We start from the raw sequence: 20638 nt of genomic DNA on the forward strand, positions 1-20638 counted from the left end.
GGCTGCTCTGAATTATTAGTCCCTCTTTTGCTGCATATTTTTAATTTTAGTTTACAATCCTCTGTTTTCCCGGAGAAATGGAAAACTGCTAAGGTGATACCTATCCACAAAAAAGGCTCTAAACAGAATGTTAACAATTATAGGCCTATTTCTCTACTCAATGGTTTTTCTAAAATATTTGAAAAAATAATTTTTAGATTTTTAAATTTCCAGCTTAAGAACAGTTTATCGAACAGTCAGCATGGTTTTAGGAAAGGTTTATCGACCACCACTAACTTGCTTACTTTTTTAAATCCTATACACAGAGAGGTTACCAACAGAGGGCAAGTGGATGCCTGTTATTTTGATTTAGCCAAGGCCTTTGACACTGTGAACCATTCTATACTTCTTAAAAAATTATTTAACTTTGGTTTAACTCAAAATTTTACAAACTGGTTTTCTAATTACTTAACTAATAGAAGTTTTTATGTTACAATTAATAACCACAATTCTTCCCTGTTTAGTATCTCTTCTGGTGTCCCTCAAGGAGGTACATTATCGCCTCTTCTTTTTAATTTATATATAAACGACCTACCTCAAATTCTCAACCATTCTACAGGAGTACTTTTTGCCGATGATCTAAAAATATTTAGGAATATAATAACACAGAATGACTGTATTTTATTACAAAATGACATTTCCCAAGTAAACAATTGGTGTAAATTTAATCTGGTTACACTAAATAAACACAAAACATATGTTATATCCTTTACAAGGAAATATCAACCACTTAATTTTGATTATATTTTAGAAAACTCAGTAATCACGAAATGTTCAACAATTAAGGATCTTGGTGTTATTTTAGATTCTAAATTATTATTCCATAATCATGTAAACTATTTATACATGTCTTCCCGCAAAACCCTTGCTATGATCAAATTTATTACTTTTTATGCTACCAATTCAGACTCAATTCTCTCCCTGTATTTTGCCTTAATAAGGTCCAAATGAGAATATTGTTCAGTAATCTGGAATGACATCAAGTCGGCCGATGCAAATAAACTAGAAAGTATACAAACAAAATTAATTTATTTAATAAACTTAAAAAACCTTCCTTCACCTGCTTTAACTCCTCTTGGTGCACGTAGAGTATATTTAGATTCTCTGTTTGTTGAAAATTGTTTTAACGCTAAAATTAACTGTACTTATCTCCTGGAAACCACTGGGTTAAAAATACCACAATTTAATTCTCGTTTATACCAAACATATTGTACTCTACATAACTTTAATGACATAATATACAGATTAGTTAGGAATCACAATAATAATCAATTGTCTAAACTTAAAAATTTATCCTCTTAACTTGTCCTCTACTCACATGTTATATTTTGTATTATCCATTTTTTTATATATATTTTGTGTATAGTTTAATAATTATGTAATTAACATTTCGCTAAGTAATGTGTCATGTTATCTTGTCCTTTTGGTATTTATATCATTTCTGTTTTCATGTTTTGTGTTTATCCTGTGCTGTCTCTATTGTGATAGTGTTTGTTTTTACTTGTTTTGTGTTGTACTTGTTTTGTGTCGTGCCCACCTCTAAAGTCTCAAGACTGTCGGTGGGCATGTAACAAATTTAAATAAAAAAAATTAAAAAAAATATTCCCGTTATGTTTATACATTCGTGAGTTTATGTTTTTCCCTAGTGCATTTTAGATTGTCTCCTGCTATAATTACGCGGACTTTTACACACCTAGGCTTAAATTATTATATTTAGAAATAAAAGCAACTTTTCATGTTATAAAATACGTATATTTTGCGTTTTAAAATATTCATTGCCAACTTTAAACGTTACGTTTTTCACAATGTTTTTAGGCCTACTAGCTAATATTATCGACACTTAAAGTACCCACGGTATTTTTTTATTTGAGCAAATATATTGTGTGTTAATTATTATTTTATTGATATAAAATATAAAAAATATAAACACTGGGCTTACGACACTGCCTTCAGTGTCGAGTTTTTTTTTATTTTTACGTTTGATTAGCTCAAGTGTTGTTTCTGCACTAATAGGATATAATTTCAATCGAAAATACATCAGCATAATATATAGACACGGCAGGTCATTTCCCGTGGCAGCAGGACACGGCAACGGCAATGGCAATTCATTTCCTGCGGCAGCGGTGGGAAAAATTGGTTGGAGAAGGGGGTGGGTGGGAGCCACAAATGGACGTAATTTAGCCTCGCTGGTTCGTACGTACAACTCGGTCGTAAGGACAAATTTTGGAGAACCGTGAGTGTACGTAGAAATGAGGTTTCACTGTACTTCGAATCTATGACCATGCTACTCATGCTACTTCAAATCAATTCGTAATGTATTGGTGTCATTATTTCAAAACTGCTCTAATCGAAGTGTTACTTTGAGGGGCAGGTGTGTTACTTAAAATCATAAAAAAAAAAAATTAAAACAATTCTCTATCTCAAAATTGAACTTTTGGGTATTTGTGTACAGAAGCAACAACATTGAGAACAATAAGAACACATCTGCATACAGCTGGTATTCTTTGGCCATGTGCTGCAAGCAACTACAGGATTTTAAGCAATAAAACTATAATTTTATGTTCATAAATTTTACAAATAATTGATTTAATGGATCTATGTGTGTTTCATAGTTAGGTATTATATTTATAGTATCTTTTATAAGTACAGAGAGTAAAACCGTGATAACAGTGTAATTTAATTGCTACAAACCTAAAGTAAATTGTTTTTGTACATAATAATAAAAGTTCTAAAAAATGAGCTGTTTGGAAATGTATAACCTATTTTAAAGATCTGGAAAAATAAGCTTGAAAATTAGTAATTTTTAAAATGAAGTATACTTAAAAAATATTCTGTATTGGGCTTTGTCAAAGAGTCTTAACACTTTGAGTGCTGGGCTTAATGATGGATTACTTCTAGAAAAACTGGCCATTTTAAGCCTTTTTTTTTATAATTTTTTGATAAAAAATTATTTTAATAATAATTGCTCACTAACATTTTTTGAAAGTTTGTAACTTCTTCTACAAAACAAAATACATATATGGGTACACATTATGAATGTTTAATTTTTAGAGACATGTCTGAATAGAGTCCTTTTTAGAAAATATAAAAAATAAATTACAGTAATAATTTTTACTGAATTAACAATGTGTCTATTGAATTTCACTGTTATCCACTTCAAAATATTTCTTTAGTCACCTACAGAATTGTATTATATTAGTACATTATGATGTATAGTTTTTTCTTGAATGGTACAGAGGAAAACAAAGTTCAATACACATTGCAAGTTTGCACACACTACACTGCCATGTTGTGTCCTTGCGAATTGCTGTGCCAGTCCTTGATCTACCTGTTTCTGCGCACACTCTACACTTCTTTTGTTTCTTTTTCTGTCTTTCTTGAACTGGAATTTTCTCCAGAAAATGTTTCCCCGTGAGTCTAGCCAAACTAGCTCCAGAACGACTTGGCTCATCTTGTGGGTCCTCTTCGAACACAGCCAAGTCACTGGCAATCTGCTTCATAAAAGATGTAATTGATAATTTTCTTGGTTTTACCTGGTTGTACATAATACACGCATTAGATATGCGTGATAAGGATCATGTAAATGCCAACTTCGTGCACCATTTCACAGATCTGTGGTTGAAAGCTCCATATGAAATGCGCTGATCTGAAAGGTCAACACCAAACTTCTTAGCATTGTAACTGACAACAGCAGCAGGTTTTATTTTCTCATTTCCCCTCCTATCATTATATGTTATCATCTTAGCCTCATGTTGTGTGGTGAGCATATACACATCCCTTTTATCGTTCCAACAAAGCACCATCGAGTTTCCTTTCCTACGAAAAATTTGCTCCCCTCTTTGTAAAGTTGGAGTACGAAGTGCACGAGGCATACCAAGCCGGTTTTTTTTGAACAGTTCCGACCAGTCCTGTCTGCACTTTTTCTAGCTGCACAGCTAGGGAAGGGCTTGTGTAATACCGGTCAGTAAATAGAGTGTGACTTTTTCCTGCCAAGTCATCCAGTAGTCGCAGGACAACATCAGTAACTACATTGTCTTTGCCACAAAACACATCGTAGTTCCAAACATACCCTGTCTTTGAGTCGGATAGCATGTACACCTTTATCCCATAACGACTGGGTTTTTGTGGCATGTATTGTTTGAAGTACAGTCTGCCTCTGTAGGCACACATTCCTTCATCTATTGTAATGTCTTCTGCAACTTGAAATGATGTTCTACATTTCTGACGCAATAGTTCAAGGAGTGGGCGCACTTTTTGCAAAGGATCAAACCCAGGTTCGCCTTTCTGTTGCATGTGCTCATTGTCATGCAAATGAAAATTTGTTAACAGTGATAAAAATCTATCCCTTGACATCAAATTAGGGCAAAAGTTGCAGGAAACCACTGGTGTGCTCCAGTGGTCTTTCATATCAGGGCATTCAGAAATGTTCATGTGAATAATTATAGCAAGAAACTTCTTTTATTCTCCTAGAGATGCAGGCTTCCAACTCGCTAATCTACTTTTGGGTGAGATTCGGTTAAGATGTTTTTTCTTGTTTATTTTTTGGCGAGCATACAAATTTATTTGTTCTTTCATATGCTTGATAATATCTGTATTTATAAAAGGAGAAAAAAAATCTAGTGGTGCACTGTGTTCATCCAAATCTGTTTCTGGCATAACTCCAGTTTCCCCTGAAAACACATTTATGGAAGGCATCCTTTCTATTTCCGTCCATCCATCTTGCGAATCTGTTCGTAATTTTCTGTTTTCTCTACTTCTGCTTCGTACTTTGCTGCCTCTTGTACCTCTGCTACAAGGTCTCCTTTTCCGTCTGTCACAAAGCCTGCCTGTTCTACCTCTGCTTCGCCCTCTGCTTTGCCCTCTGTTTCTTGCCCCAACACCTGGTACTGAACCACTTCTAATACTCTCAGGTTCACTTTCAGAATAGTTTTCTTCATCACTGTCTGTGGAAAATAGTAAAGTGAATTAGGATTTTCATGTAAAAAAAAAATTTCCTTATGATGAATTTAAATTACTATAGGACTCCAGGCGAAATCACAAGCATAATATGCATATTGCTTCTGTATCAAGAAATGTAAGATTCTGTATTATAGTTATGATTTCTACTAAACCATAGCGTAGCAATGTTCATATTTTTTTCTGTTGAAATTAGGAAAACTTATACATACATAAAACTTTTGAAACCATGCATTATACTTTTTATTATTTTCATTACTATTCTTTTTAGTTTTCTATATACATTGATTGCACATCTGTGCAGTCAATTGAAAACCCTATCAGGCCGATACATAAAAACCAATACATAAATATATCCTACTGAATCTGTATAATCTGAAGATAAAAAAAATTCTAGGTCCAGATCACTATCATCACATTCATTTCACGAGTTACTTTCACTTGTATCACTTGACATTTTTGGTACCTTATTTATGTTTATTTACCACAATATTTATTTATTCACATACAGAAATCCCTAATAAATGTAACACCTACTATCTTTGGGAACACTGAAGATAGAGAAGCCCCCTTGGACTTTTCAAACCCACAGATTACAGGTAGAGAAACAGGGAAAGCCCTCAAAATAATTCCAACAAATACATGTTAGTGCTTATAAATACAAAAGATGCTCCATTCAAAATAATAAATAAAAATAAAAAATAAAACGTACTTAGATAGTAATATTCAAAATTTAAAAAAAAAAGTTTTGAATTTTTCCTTCTCTCATATCAAAAACAATCCTTACAAACATAAGAGCCTACTATCAGAAAACTGTACAGTTTATTTGTGTACAGCACTAAACTATCGTGTATGTGTAAGTCATAATGTATAGTACGCAAAGCTGTAACAAATGTGTTTATTTCATCAACGTCGCGCAGTTGAGAACTACACTGCCACCTAGCATTCGTAGAATGAACTGTCAGGTTGGCCGAAGCAAAACAATCGATTCTATCAGCCCACATTTTCGATTCATATGCGATCTAGCGATGGAATTCAAAACTAAAATAAAACAAGAACTTTTACTAGTAAAACGGCAGACGTAATACTACGACCTTTGAATATATATATATATATATACTGTATAGAAGTCGCGAGTGGATAGGATTTACTCTACTTTTTCAGGAGCGTATGATGAGCAGCTTGGGAACTTCACCGCTGCACGGCGCTGCTGTAACGCCCTGTATCGTCTTTGGTTGTTATTTACACGTTAGAGCGTAGCACTGTCGCCCGCTGTCATTCCCCGCACCCCCCATCCAACATTCACTGCAGCTCAAGGTCGTTCAACGGGAGTTTGTGCGTCACAAAACTGTAGGGATGAGAGGTGGGGTAGAGGGTGGGTGGAGGACAACACTAGTTTAAGGGAGGGTGGGGAAGGGGTGTTTGAAGAGTTCGACACTTGTCCGCTAGGGACCACCACAAGTCGATGCCCTAGAGATGGTGGCGATTGCGGCGGTGAATTAACCAACTACCTCAAACCATATTAGAAATTTTAACCTGGGCTGGCGACTTCTATACAATATATATATATTCAAAGCTACGACTATCCAAAGGAAAGTATTTTTAGATCATGGACGTACCAGTACGTCCGTCGCATTTCTGAAAAGAAATAGACGGACGTAAAATTACGTCCATAGCACTCAAAGTGTTAAATAATTGGTTTTAGATGCAAAACGTATATTCTTGACTCATTCTCGTGTTTGTATTTCTTTGTAGTGGAACATGATATGAATCTTTTTTAGTTTGTGTGATTTTTTTGAAATGTGTGGTTGAAGTACTGTGCAGCAGGTACACAGGTGCCTGGAAACAGGGCAGCGAGATGTTGCCGGATGATGAGTGCAGCCGTGTGCCCGTGTTGCGCGCAGCCCCGCGCTGGGGCAGGGCTGGCGACTCGGCTTCCTGGGGCTGCTCCACCTGGAGGTGTTCACTCAGCGCCTGGACCAGGAGTTCGACGCCCAGGCCATCGTCACGGCACCCAGCGTGCCTTACAAGGGTGAGCTGTGCCCTTCCTCTTCCTCCCTTTTCCCTAATTAATGTGTTACATAGCACTCCTGACTCCGTAGAAATATTCTGTAATGGTAAACTTTGCTAGACCCATAATTTTGAAACACCAAGCCTAGTTAGAAAAAAAATTTGTGTTATGACTGTAGTTAAAAAGCGGTTATTCAAAAAGCAAAGAATATGGTGATATCCGGTGGTCTGGTTGTCTTGGTGGGTGAAAGAGGAGGGGCTGTCTTCCCCAGCAGCCGCAGTGAAGAGAAGCAGAAAGAACCCCGTGACAAACTCCATTCACACCCCTCTCCTTCATCTTGCATCTTTCATCTGTCACACCTGTGCAGAGGTCCAGGAAGCCCGGACTAAAGTGGCATAAGTGACACATTTAAGAGGCAGAGTCTGTAGTTCTTCAACTAAGCTGATTATAGTGGCAAGATACAAGTTTGCGATGATAATGCAACCGTCACTTTTAGTTTCCACATTTTTGGTAAAAATCATAGTGTGTATTATATTCAGGTAAATATGGTATTACCAAATCCAGATAATGATACAAATTATTTGTGTTAATTTATCTGTTGGTACCAATGATGAATTACTGTTAACATTTACAAAAATATAATCTTTTGTATTAAGAGGCCACTCCAGTGTTTCAGGGGCACTACGCAACCCGCTTTAACCTCATAAGATTCAATGTTATTTTCATTTTGCTTATAACTAATTAACTAATATAGATTTCGAAATGATGCTTGCTTGATATGTAAGACAACGATGCTCTTATCAAAGCCCCTTTCTTCAGAAATGTGCATAAATTATGGTTTTATACTAATCTTTACTAATATGCATAAGTGTATTGTCTTGGTTTGAACCATAATTTATGCACGTTTTTGAAGAAAGGGGCTTTGATAAGAGCATCGTTGTCTTACATATCAAGCAAGCATCATTTCGAAATCTATATTAGTTAATAAGTTATAAGCAAAATGAAAATAGCATTGAATCTTATGAGGTTAACACGGGTTGCGTAGTGCCCCTGAAACACTGGAGTGGCCTCTTAAGTTTGTGCATTATTTATTTTTATCATAAGTATTATGACAATATCCATTTTAATACTCTATATGTAAAAAAAACAACCTTTTGTGACTACTTACGCTCATCTCAACTAAAAATCAATCAAGCCTGGACCTGACTTTACGGTATAAATACTAAACCTCACTCGACTCAAACCCAAAATTTTCCGGCTCGTTCATCTCTAATCATAGTGATAAAATATACTAAACATAGTGTTGTGACTGATGAATTGTTACCTAGATTTATCTGTACCATTCATGTCTTAGTTTTTATATAAACAGTAACAGTTGGTAAGAAATTATTACAGATACTGCTGGTAAACTTTTGTCTGCAGTTGCTATTTACCAGACATGTGCAGTCTAATAAAATGTTCAGTTAGAGAGCTATTAATTGTGCCACCACCTGGCGGTCCCGTGACTGAGAACTAACTAGAAACATCCTTGAGCCCTCCCTTCTCCACATAGGTAGTTGATTCCTAAGTAGGTTGGGCGGCGAACTACTGAATGAAACAAACATTTTGGAGGGGCTTGGTTTTATTTACACGAGCAGGGACAGGTTCTAAGCCTTAGTCGATATGCTACAAATTACACTTGAAACACTGTTAACACATATTGCAATTTACGTTACTCGTCTACGCCTTCTGGTAGCAGCCCTGCTATAAAAGGATTGCGATCCAAATCAGTCAGCCCTGTACTCTTTTTACGCGTGGCGACAGGGAAGTTACAGTGGAGGGTCACGCCCGGCACTGCAAACTCGTCCAGGTATTCGTGGTGAATTAAGTACCGAACATTTTGGTTCATTAATAAGATTCACCGGCACGGAAAACTCAGTGATGTAAGCATTAGAGCTTCTACACCTGACGGTCACGCCTGCCTTGTACCGCGAACTCCTGAAGACTGCCATAAGAGGGGAGGGGCAGCGCCCTCGTGCGCCACATACATAAAGCACTAGTAAATGCTTTATGTAAAATTTAACATATAAACATCTTACAATTTACTTAGTTAAGTTTCCGATGTGGGAAACGACTGACAGAAGGTCTATATATGTGCGTGTTATCTATATGGTAATTTTTTATTTGAAAAACACCAGTCAAACCAGAGACTGTTTATACATAATTATCTGGAATCAGACTATTCATACATTATTAAATACACTCAGTGAGTACTACATATTAAATCTGGATTCGGGCTGCAAAATATATTAAGGCGTTCGTTAAACCAGGTACTTAATGAAGCATTTTTTTTTGTGTATGTTATGACTTTACATAAATTATTATGGGAATTAAATACACTGGTACTCATACAGGTGCCTAACGCTTGGACAGAGCACTTACTTAGTTGTGGACACAATCAGTAACTTGATTCATGCGGACGTGATGCGAGGGTGCGTTCCGCCAGCGGGGACTGGAACTGGTGGAATGGAGACCAGGCTTTACTGTCACAGGAGGTACAATGTCAATTTAAAAATAAAATTGTTAAAAATAGAGTTCTCAATCAATCTTTAATATTTACACATTAATTTAAAAAATTTGCTGACACTAGGTTATTCAATGTATTTATTGATAGATCATTTTTTTAAAACCATAAAAAAATATCCATTATTGGGTATTGGATTGGTCAAATATGTCAGAACCTGTATCTTAACTAGGTTTTTTCAGTATTAGACCATCACTAGTATACAAATATTTGGAAAACTACTGTGTACAGGGAAAATCGTTTGTTGTTGCATTATAGAAACAAGTACTGGCAAGTTCAAGTATCACCATGCTTTTTGCGAGCAGGGTGTATGTTCCTAACAATAAATTTACATAGTAATGTTGTGTATGTAATCCCTGTTGTGTGTAGTTGCATGTTCACATGTGTACACAGTTTTTATTTCACACAAACATGATGAGTGTTAATATTATTTTGAAGAATTCAAAATATAACTTATGTCTAAACTAGGCATGGTCGGGCAGAGAAATTTGACTTCGGGCGGGCTCGGGCGGGTAATTGTCCAAAATTTTCGGGCTCGGGCAATCTCGGTCGGGCATCAAAATCAGTTAATGAAATAAATTTTGAACATAAAATAGTCATACTTAAGTTTGCATTGACAAACCTGAACTGTTTTTATTTATTTACTATACCGCACTGATATGAAAGTTAAACATTAACCTATAAAATAGAGTGCATATTAATCTTGGAAATAAAGTGCTTATTAACTAAATTGTGTTTGGGTAGCTGCTTGAAGGTTCATTGTCACTGCTGATTGTTTGACCTACACTTCCACTGGTATCCATTTTGGTAAAATAATGACATGAATTAAATAGAAACAATTCACAACCACTTTCTGCAAATGCCACGCAACTACAATGTGTGTAATTAAAGTTAGCTTATAATCCTTCTCGCACACAGCAAGCAGCTCCACCGGCCTTGAACACTACTTTGTGACTATTGAGCAAAGAGCATCCGCCGTGCGTACGCGCGCGCGTGTGTGTATGTGTGTGTGTGTGTGTGTGAGAGAGACGGGCGACCAGCTGCATCGTTAGTCAGCCAGCAAGAGTAACGGTAAATGTTGACCTTGACCACTTCCGCTTGCTGCAGGGCTCACTCTCTTATATCTGTCTCCCCCTCCCACAAACACACTTGCTGACCGGGCACCTTCTTTATCTTATCTCTCACGCACACTCACTTCACCAGCTGGTGCCGGGACGGCGGCGGCGTGGCATGTTCCTGCAGCTGCCGCACGTTCCAAAAAAAAGAAGCTTTGTTTACTTGCGCCGTGCGGTATTGCCGTTTTCCAAGGTGCCCGATATTTTTGGGCACTGAAATACCCGCCCGGAATTTCGGGTATACTTGATACCCGAAACACTGCCCGAAATTTCGGGTACCCGACCATCCCTAGTCTAAACTTAATTTTGTTTAATGATAAAATCAGGCAGTTTAAGTACCGTATAAACCCACGTACCACCCGCGCCTATTTAGAAAAAATCAGGTTCAAAAAAGTAGGGTGCGGGTATTACATGGGTCTTGGCCCATTTTTGCATGGTGACGAAATAACGCCGGCGCGACTGGAGGTTTCTGCGATAGGCAAGAGGGGTAGGAAAAGGATGGGAAGGAAGTGGCAGACAGTCAAGGTCACATTCCTCACAGCGTTGTCACACTGCAGCTTCACTGGTTACAAACGTGTGCTCCCACGCACTGTCCTATCCTCATTTGCAAAGTACCCAGTGGTATTACATGTGTGTTGGTTGCAGTATTGTAATGAATCGTAAAAAGTTGCGTTCTTTCACAGTTGTGGAAAAATTAAAAATAATCAGTGAAGCAGAAGAAATCGGTAACCGTCCCGCTGGGCGAAAATATGATGTCGACGAATCATGTGTGAGAGATTGGAGGAAAAGTAAAGACAAACTGCTTTCGGCCAGTGGCGATAGACGTGCGTTCCGTGGTGCGGTAGCAAAGTTTCCGGAGATAGAGGAAAAACTCTACAACTACATTCAGCTGTGAGGAAGTTTAAGTTCGGTTCTTGGCCGACGGCTGTGACATCATGTTATTATTTTGTTAATTTTATTGTCTGTGTGATTTTGTACATCACTTTTATTTAAGCCTAAATAAATGCCGTATTTGTGTTAACCTAATCTATATTTTTATGTAGAATATGCCACATTTAGGCACAAGGTTTTTTATTATGCATGTAATAAAAATAGTTTTTACTATGCGTGGCTAGGACTCGCGTGCTTTATCGTTTATTTGTTTGAACGAGGTCATTGCCCAGCGTACGGTAATGGACACGGAAGATTGTAACTGTAAACAGTTGGGAGCTGGGCAAGGTCACGCGCACACATGGCGTGTTGTTATCGATCGTGCACGCCGATGCCACGTTCTACTCGCACGATGTTGCCACATTGCAGTTGCCTGCCTTCTGTACACTTTTAACACAAATGCCGAGGCTGTAATAAGTAGCATAGTACTTTATTGGTAATTCTTTATGATTTGTTACTGTTTGAAAGGAAAAGAAATCACGACTAAATTATTTTTTTCCCATGCATATTTGCAATAAAAACATTTTTTCCCACCATGGCATTCTAAAATAAGGGTGCGGGTCTTACCCGGGGGCGGGTGGTACGTGGGTTTATACAGTATTTAATTTTTTCTGTGAAATTTTATAATGCTTTAGCTATTTTGAAATACATGTGTTTACAGCCACAATTTTTGGTGCTAAGAACATAAAGAAGTATGGTGGATCAGAAATTGTGATATCCAATCCTGCCCACTTTCCAGACCTGAGTATTGTGTCGGAATTTTTAGAGCCAATGGTTCTTGGAACAATAATCACGCCAGGTATGTGACATTTTGTGTTAGTTTGGGTCATGTCTCATTGTTTTGAAATTGTTTGCTTGAGTCATTAGTGAAAACAGGTGTGGCCATTTAAAGCTGGCCTGGTCACGGGGTGGTTGTTTGCTAGGATCACCAGCTATTGTGTCGAGGGTCACGGGTTCAATCCCAACACCCCAGCACAACTCACATTCCTGAGCCCTGTCGGTGAGCAGGTGCTTGGATGATCTTGGAGGTTCTGAAGCCTCTGTGTACAACTGCATGATGTAAAACCCAATGAAAAATGTTAAAGGTGGAACCTGTTGAAACTGGTCTCATGGAAGTGCCCAATTAACTCAAGTGGCAAGGCCCTGACAGTGCTAACTCTCACAGCTGAGCAAAGACTCATGGTGGGCAGGAAGTGGAAACTAAGCAAGGCTTCTGATATCTTGGTTGACTGCTCGCTGCCCAACATGGGTCTTTAGGTTGTTTCCAGACTCAGAGCTGCCAACCATTACGGATTTTCCGTAATTATTACGGATTTTAACCCCGAATTACGGAATTACGGAACATCGCTAGTTTATTACGGAAACGAGGCTTTGTGCTGCATGGTAACGGAAAAATTTACGTTTCTGCTGTGCGTGTTTCGTGAACGCTGTTTGAATACTTCGCTTGGTTGCTCAAATAACGGAACTAGTAAGTGTGCGCATTTACGATGTACTGTCGAAATAAGTAAATTAATTCTCGTGTTTTCAAATAATAATGGGATGGTATTACGTCCGTTGTACGATACAACTAGTACATATCCTCGGACTTATCGTTTGAAGGCTACTTACATCACCATAATTTTTGTACGGTACTTTGGCTAACCTGTGTTTTGTTAATTTTTTTCTTGAAAGCCATTTTTTTCATCATAGTGTTTTTGTCCGGTTTTTGTCGTGTCTACAGACGTGAAATTTTTTTTATTTTTTCGATAGTGTTGTGTTCTTCAGTGCCGGTTGTAGAAATGAAGCGTGTGACAGAATAATGTGCATCTGGGGGGGAAAAACACGCAAGACTTCAGAACTTTCCACTTAAATATTCAAAAGAATGGCCATGATTGTCGTTTTCAAATGTTTGGAACGCCACGGTTTTGTAATGTATGCGCGTGTGACTTTTCGATTGCACATGGTGAAAGGGATGACTGTAGACGGCATATTGAATCAAAGAAACATGCAGAACATTTTAAAGCTGTGACTAGCAATAAATCTATATCTTCGTTTTTTCTCTACATCTGAAGAAACGAAAGTAACGAACACAGTTATTGTTTACAAGTCCTTGTGTTTGTCTTGTTTGTTTACATGACATTTCTTATCGAACCAGGATAAAAGAAGCAAATAAAAAGACAGTTGTTTTAAAGTTTAACTTTGAATACATTGAATTGAAGATTCAAAATATCCAGTAAAATTATTAATATTTCTTACATATTCAGATGATTGTATTGTTCAAATAGATTTTTTTATGTATTAATTTGCATTGTATTCATATTTTTCTTTTTCTTTTGCATATTATTGTCCTTGTTTTATCTTGTGAGTGTGTTATAATGCCCCAGGAAAAATTTATCGTGCATGATTTACGCGTACTTTTTTCATATACCTAATTGCCATTACTGATGGGTGTGATTTGAGGTTGGCAGCTCTGCAGACTGACCCCAACATCATCTTGCAAGAAGCAGTGATCAGTGAAAAATTAAGGAACCCTTTAAAAACATTAAAAATTAAGATAAAAGAGAAAATAAGGCAGAAAGCTTTAAAACCATTACCAAGGTAATAATAACAGCACCATTATTGCTACCACCAGCCAGGTAAATAATTCTATCACAACATATAGTAATTTTTTCATGGTTCTGCATTCACTGCTTTCTTCTAGTCTCTCCTCCCCCTCCCTCCACTCTCTTACTAGCACGATTGTGCTTAGTGAGTGGGCGTTAAATTGCTGTCTCGTGTTGTGTCGTATCTGTACTTCATCTTGTGTAGCAACCCAATCAGCATATACCATGTGTGGCTCAGTTAAGTCTCCAAAATGGATATGTCTAATTTCACTTCTTATGCATTTCGTAGTAAACACAGAGCTAAGATCCAGTGAACTGACAAAAGTTACTTCTTGTCTTTAAGCCATTGAAATTGATTACCTAAAGTATTATTTTGAATCTACACTAATATTATAAAGAGGAAAGATTTTTTGTTTGTTTGTATTGAAAAGGTTCCGAAACTACTGGACCGATTTGAAAAATTCATTATTTAAAAAAATATTTTAATTTTTCTATCCCTGATGAACATAGGCTACTTTTTACTGCGTTATTTACTAACCACATTATTTAAGCAACATATTTTAATTTTTCTATCTTTGTAATTCAGTAACTAGCAACTGTCCGTCATCGTCGTGTCTCTCTTGACGCTCGTGTTCCCACCACCGCCTGCCTCTGCTCCCGCGCCAAGCCCACACCCCGCTCGACTAGCTGGGCAGCAGCATTTGACCTAAGCGTCACTGCGGTGCGGGAGGAGAGTCAATGTCACAAAATAAAGTGCCGCGCGGCTCACTCGTGCGGTCGGCTCCGTACGCAGTGGTTGTGTGTAATTTTGTATATTTTTATGCATAAAATACGTAAAACAACAAAACAATAAAAAAAAAGACTTAGAGAATAAAAATAGGTGTATAGAATAGTAGCTGGATACAAATAATAAAATAATCATCAAATTTATTATATCGAAACCTTCTAATATAATCTTTTTTTAGTAACCTCCAGTGCAAATAGAAGGGTGTATGTATTATGTAAATAATAATAATAAAAAAACGAAATAATACACAAAACAACAAAAAAAAATAATACAAAATATACTGAGAGAATGAAAATAGGTGTAAGTAGTATATAATAGTAGCTATAGGTAAGCACAAAAAATTACAAATATAACATAAATATATGTACTGTAGATATGCGCATTACTCTGAATGACTGCAACAAATGTCTTGTTTTTTTAAAATGGGTACACCAACCGTGCGAAGCCGGGCCGGGCAGCTATATTCAATAAATTGTGTTTCCGACGCGGACAAAGTCACGGGTTTCAGCTATGTATCATGTAGTCGTTAATTTTTGCGAATCAATTTTCACAATGAAGTACTATTTGTAACGATTGAATAAATCCCACGCGGACAAAGTCGCGGGCCACAGCTAGTAGTTAATATTCATTGTTTAAGGATATTAAAATCTTATTCAGGTGATACATAATGTGCAATTTAGGGTGGGATTAATGCATCTCTCTCTTTTGCTGTTTATATATTAAGAGTTATAAACCAATAACTCATGTATATAACAAAGATCCACAGTTAGGCAACCTACTTTCAGTAGATGTTTGTTATGTATTTTTCATAAACAAAAATAAAGCAGTCTGATGTTTTGAATAGATAATTTTGAAGTTTGTTTGTTGGGTCACAAATCTGACTTTTCATTCCAATATTATATTGATTTCTAGTGTTTTGAGACATAAATAGCTGGGTATAGGTGTTTTTTTTGGGTATTGTAGTTATGTAAAATACACCATATTTTGAGAAAATGCATAAATTGAAGGAAAACTAAAATGTTTGAATGTAAAGACAAAGTTTCATTCTAAAGTGTTTTCATAATAGTGGTATGTGGTTTTATGTTTGTTTCAAATGTAAAATATGTATCAAGTTTTAAAAAAAATTACTGTTGAGTCTCATCCGGTCATGTACATTGAACTTGACTTTCAAGCCGAGTTGAGCTGAAACTACTCGCTTGACTCGGCTTGGGTTTTTGAGGTTCGGCTCATCTCTTCCAGTGAGGAAGTATAAAAATGAAGACCATAACAATAAATAAAAAAATTTCCTTGTTAGTGTGATGCTGTTAATTTTTAACACTGGTAACATGTTACAATATGGTTACATGTGGGGAAGGAGGTTCTAAGGGGTATCTCAAAATAAAATTTTCCCTAAATTATTACAATCTTATGGCCAAAAACTGTAACTTGGCTTGACAGGGGCTCTCTTTACTGCTTGTCTCAGTCTACACACCTGTTATAATACACTTTCCCTCACTTCTCACTTGACCGCCACACTGTAACACTCTCCCGGAACCTCTAATCTTCACACACAAAATCTGTTGCTCATCGTCCAGTATTGCTCACCAAGACCCTTTCTCTCTGGTGTGTAGGTTGGCTCCATCTTTAGTACCTGTTATTTTTGGATTATGTAATGTCTGTTTTTCCTTGTCAGTGATAACTTGTTACTGTGTTATTCCAGATAAGTACCTGGGCTCTGTTACTACACTATGCATGGAAAAGCGAGGTGAGAAAAAGAGTTCTACATACATAGATAATGAGAGAGTTATGGTACAGTTCATCTTGCCTCTGAATGAAGTTGTAGTAGATTTCCACGACATCCTCAAGTCTGTTTCTTCAGGTTATGCTAGTTTTGACTACGAAGATTATGGATATGTGCCATCGAAACTCGTAAAGGTAAGGAATATGCAAAAAAAAATAGATTGTAAACCTGAAAGGTAGTAGACTGATCTATTTAATGTGTTGAATAACATACTAAAACCATAAAGGATCTTATGTCGGTTATGTTGTGCTGGTTAGACTGCCGGGCAAAAGTAAGAAAGATAAAATTCATTCATTTGAAACTTGTGAAAATTATATCTCCATTCAGTGTCACTATAGACTAGTAATAGAATGTTACACAGAATCTTATTTCCATAATTAATTTGGAAAGAGCTCTAAAAAGAAATTTATAGAAACAAAAGCTCTTGTTAAACATCTTGTTTCAAAGACGTGCCCCAAGCGAGAAAGGGTGTGAAAGACAAGGCATAGTAAAATGCACAGTACAATAACTAGGCCTGTGCTAATATCAGTTTTTTTTTAGTTTGAATTGAATACAAACATCAAATTATATGCAAATACAAATATTGAATTCAAATAGTAAGAAAGAGATTTAGAATCCCAGTAAAAATTGTTTTTCAAATCATGTAACTACTTTTGGAGATTCAGGCAAATAATACTAAAATGACAGGGTGTTTATGTTTATTCAGCTACAATAATTTTATGGAAAATGTTTAAAAGATTTTGAAATTATGAATTAAATATATTTTTTTTTAAAATATGCAGCTAACCTAACATAGCCAACCAACCTTTCATTTCAGTTTGTATTCACCTGTGTACGATCACATATCATTCAGGTTATGCTGAAAATTTTATTTTAAGTATTATTTAATTTATGTACCGAATTCAATAGACTGGGAAGATAGTATTTACACATTCAAGTTGATTTACTCTATGTTATTTTGCTCTTTGAAGTATGACTGGTAGTTTTAAACACAGCATTTTCAATACCAAATTTGTATTACTCCTTGTATTATTTGCTATCTAAAGACACACATTTTCAAGTATTTTAATTAATTAGATTTTTAAATTACTATTTTCATGTTATATAGGTACAATATTTGTAACTTATTTTATTTAGTGTTACTTGTGAGGACCAATTTGAATCTGTACCTTGGAAGTGCATATTTCAAAGGTTTGCTAAAATTTTGTTTATCATTGTAGTGTTATAAAATTTGTAGAAAAAAAAGTTACTCTAAGCCAACCATTTTGGAAGGATTATTCCACTGGCTTGAGTATTACACATCTCTTTGCCTCTTTACACCGAATTGGCATACAGTCTTTGCATCAGTAACATGCCTCTTATGGGACTTCAAACGGTGACCCTACAACTTCATTTTGGAACAATAAATATAAGAGACTCAGCATTTACTTATCGTACTTAAAATACTGTGTACCAAATTTTTCATACCTAAAAACACCCATTTAAGCCTTTTACACTTCCAAAAATAAATGTTAAATGAAACAATAAAATGAAACTACCATGGAAAAGTGAAACTCTCTTTAATGCTATTGATATTTAATGTACTTGTTATATAGTGACATAGTTTTTTTCTTTAATCAGTCCCACAAATTAAATTAGTATGGGACCAATGTAGGCAAATCTGTGTCAAAAAGTGATATGTTGTAAAACAGTGTTGTAGAAAAAATTTAATAACAGGATTTACTGTATCTCAATTTTCAATGATTTTTGTTGTGATTTTTCTTGTATGACTTTGAAACAAAATGTTTTCCAAGCTTGAGTTCATTTTCCTGTATATTATTGTGTAGGAATCATCAGTTATAAGAAAGACTGCCTCATAAAGTGTACTTCATTAGAGTTATTGGTTATTTATTTGTTTTGAGTACTTTTGGATTAGGCAAGTCTTTGAAGAAAATAATGTGTGTTAGTAGTGCGAACAGATAAATTGAAACATTGCCTACTATACACTTAGTCTAATTTTAATGCAAGGTTGGCATTGTAGTTCCAAGTCTTGACAGATTATATACATGTTAATTTTATTTTCAATGCAAATAAAATTCAACTAATGCTCAATGGGTAGCCACCAAAATTGTGTTAACTTTATAATTATTTATATTTTTGTTTCAAACAAGTTTGTAGTTGTGCATGTTTGATGGATGAATATCATCGGTGTGTTAATTGTTCAGATGCAATGTAAGAGCGGAGAGGAACCGAGTGTTCATTCAGAAACTAACTTCGTTGCAGCTGACCATCCTGTTGAACGGTGTGGTGGTTGATGAACTAGCAACCATCGTGCACATATCCAGGGCGTACAACACGGCTCGGCAGATGTGCCTCAAGCTGAAGGACACCATTCCCAGGCAGATGATACAGGTACTGGCTCCAGCGGCTTTCAGTGTGTGTTGAATGTTGAGTGTATTGCTTTCTTGCCCGGATAGCAAGACTTCAAATTTGTTTTCCTTCTCTTCCAGATTTCCATCCAAGCTGTGGTCCAAGGGAAGATTGTGGCCAGAGAAACTTTACAACCCTACCGGAAGGATGTTACTGCAAAGTTGGTATGTTGGCATCAGTTGTATAAACATACCATGTTTTATCGCATAATCGTCGCACATTTTATACTAAAATCAAGTTTAGGGATGCAATTTTTTGTTGAGGTAAAGTTATTAATAAAAACAAAACCTATTAATGGAAAGTACGTTTATTTAAAAAGTATAGTATACAAAAGCATGCCAAACAGTTTAAATTAATAAGTCATTAATCAAAAACGTATTTTGTTTAACTTTAAATAGAAAAATGAAAACCGTGACCTAAACATGAGCTGGAACTAATGCATAACTATCGCCGTAGTATACACTAACCACGAAAGAGTGCGGGCTATCAAATGTAGTTTACTTGGCACTAGACAGAGCAGGTGCATTGTATGCAATTGGCGAGCTATTTATATTGATAGTCGACTATGTGCGCGCACTCTGTACGGGCATTAATGTAATCAAACATGAATGAAGCCAACTAGTGCTGGCTACATTTTTATAAGCTATATACACCGGTGATGAAGATGAACAGATAAAAGTTATAAAATTTGAAAATGTTAAAAGAAAATTTACACATCAGAAAACTTTGTATTTCTGTTAATTAAATAAGTAAGCGGTAATATCCAAATGAAAAATTGTTTTTAACTTTAAAATAAATAGTTTTGTACGGGAAAATAAGTTTACGGGTGTGCACACGCATCTATATTCAACCACAGTTTTTGTGAAATCTCAAATTTTACATTTTATTAACACCTGCATTGTGTATGATGAGTTAGTTGGCTGTGGAGTGAGAAGGGGGGATGAGTTGGGAATAGCAGTCAAGTCCTCCTCAGTCAACATTGCTGCAACACAGTATGGATATATGGTAGCTGACAGTTTTATTCAGTTTCTGTCAAAGAGTTGAAAGGAAGAAAAGAATCTCCAAATATCCATTTGTCTGGAGTGATTTAATGAACTGGGTATCTTTGAAGTCTCCATATTCCCACTAAATAACGGTACATATGGGAGGCACCATGTTGTCACCATCGTGCTTGCTGTAAATACAGTAGAACCCCTTTTTTATCTTTTTTTTTGTTCAGAGAACTGTGATATTGTATGACCTAATCATATTGTATTCTGATATACACATAATTATTAATTATGTGTATCTGAAGCATATCTAAAAAGAATAATTAAAACTTAAGTCCCATATTTACATTCTGTAGAGAGTATAGGTAAGCATACAGTCTATGTACATACTTTCATACTTAAATTAGTAATTCATAATAACATGACATTTACAGGTTAAGTATATTACCAAAAATTTTACAAAACATAAGGAAAGTG

At 36.0% G+C, this 20638-nt stretch overlaps 1 protein-coding gene across 1 annotated transcript in view; it reads left to right on the forward strand.

Moving 5' to 3' along the window:
• LOC134531652 (translation factor GUF1 homolog, mitochondrial) overlaps nt 1-20638 on the forward strand; it is a 110850-nt gene that overhangs the window by 61485 nt on the left and 28727 nt on the right. Inside the window, 5 exon segments of the mRNA XM_063367420.1 lie at nt 6900-7027; nt 12276-12413; nt 16683-16897; nt 19026-19154; nt 19253-19336. Coding sequence (XP_063223490.1) covers nt 6900-7027; nt 12276-12413; nt 16683-16897; nt 19026-19154; nt 19253-19336 — 694 coding nt within the window.

The sequence above is a fragment of the Bacillus rossius genome, chromosome 5, assembly GCF_032445375.1.
Source record: "Bacillus rossius redtenbacheri isolate Brsri chromosome 5, Brsri_v3, whole genome shotgun sequence".
NCBI classification, from domain to species: domain Eukaryota; kingdom Metazoa; phylum Arthropoda; class Insecta; order Phasmatodea; family Bacillidae; genus Bacillus; species Bacillus rossius.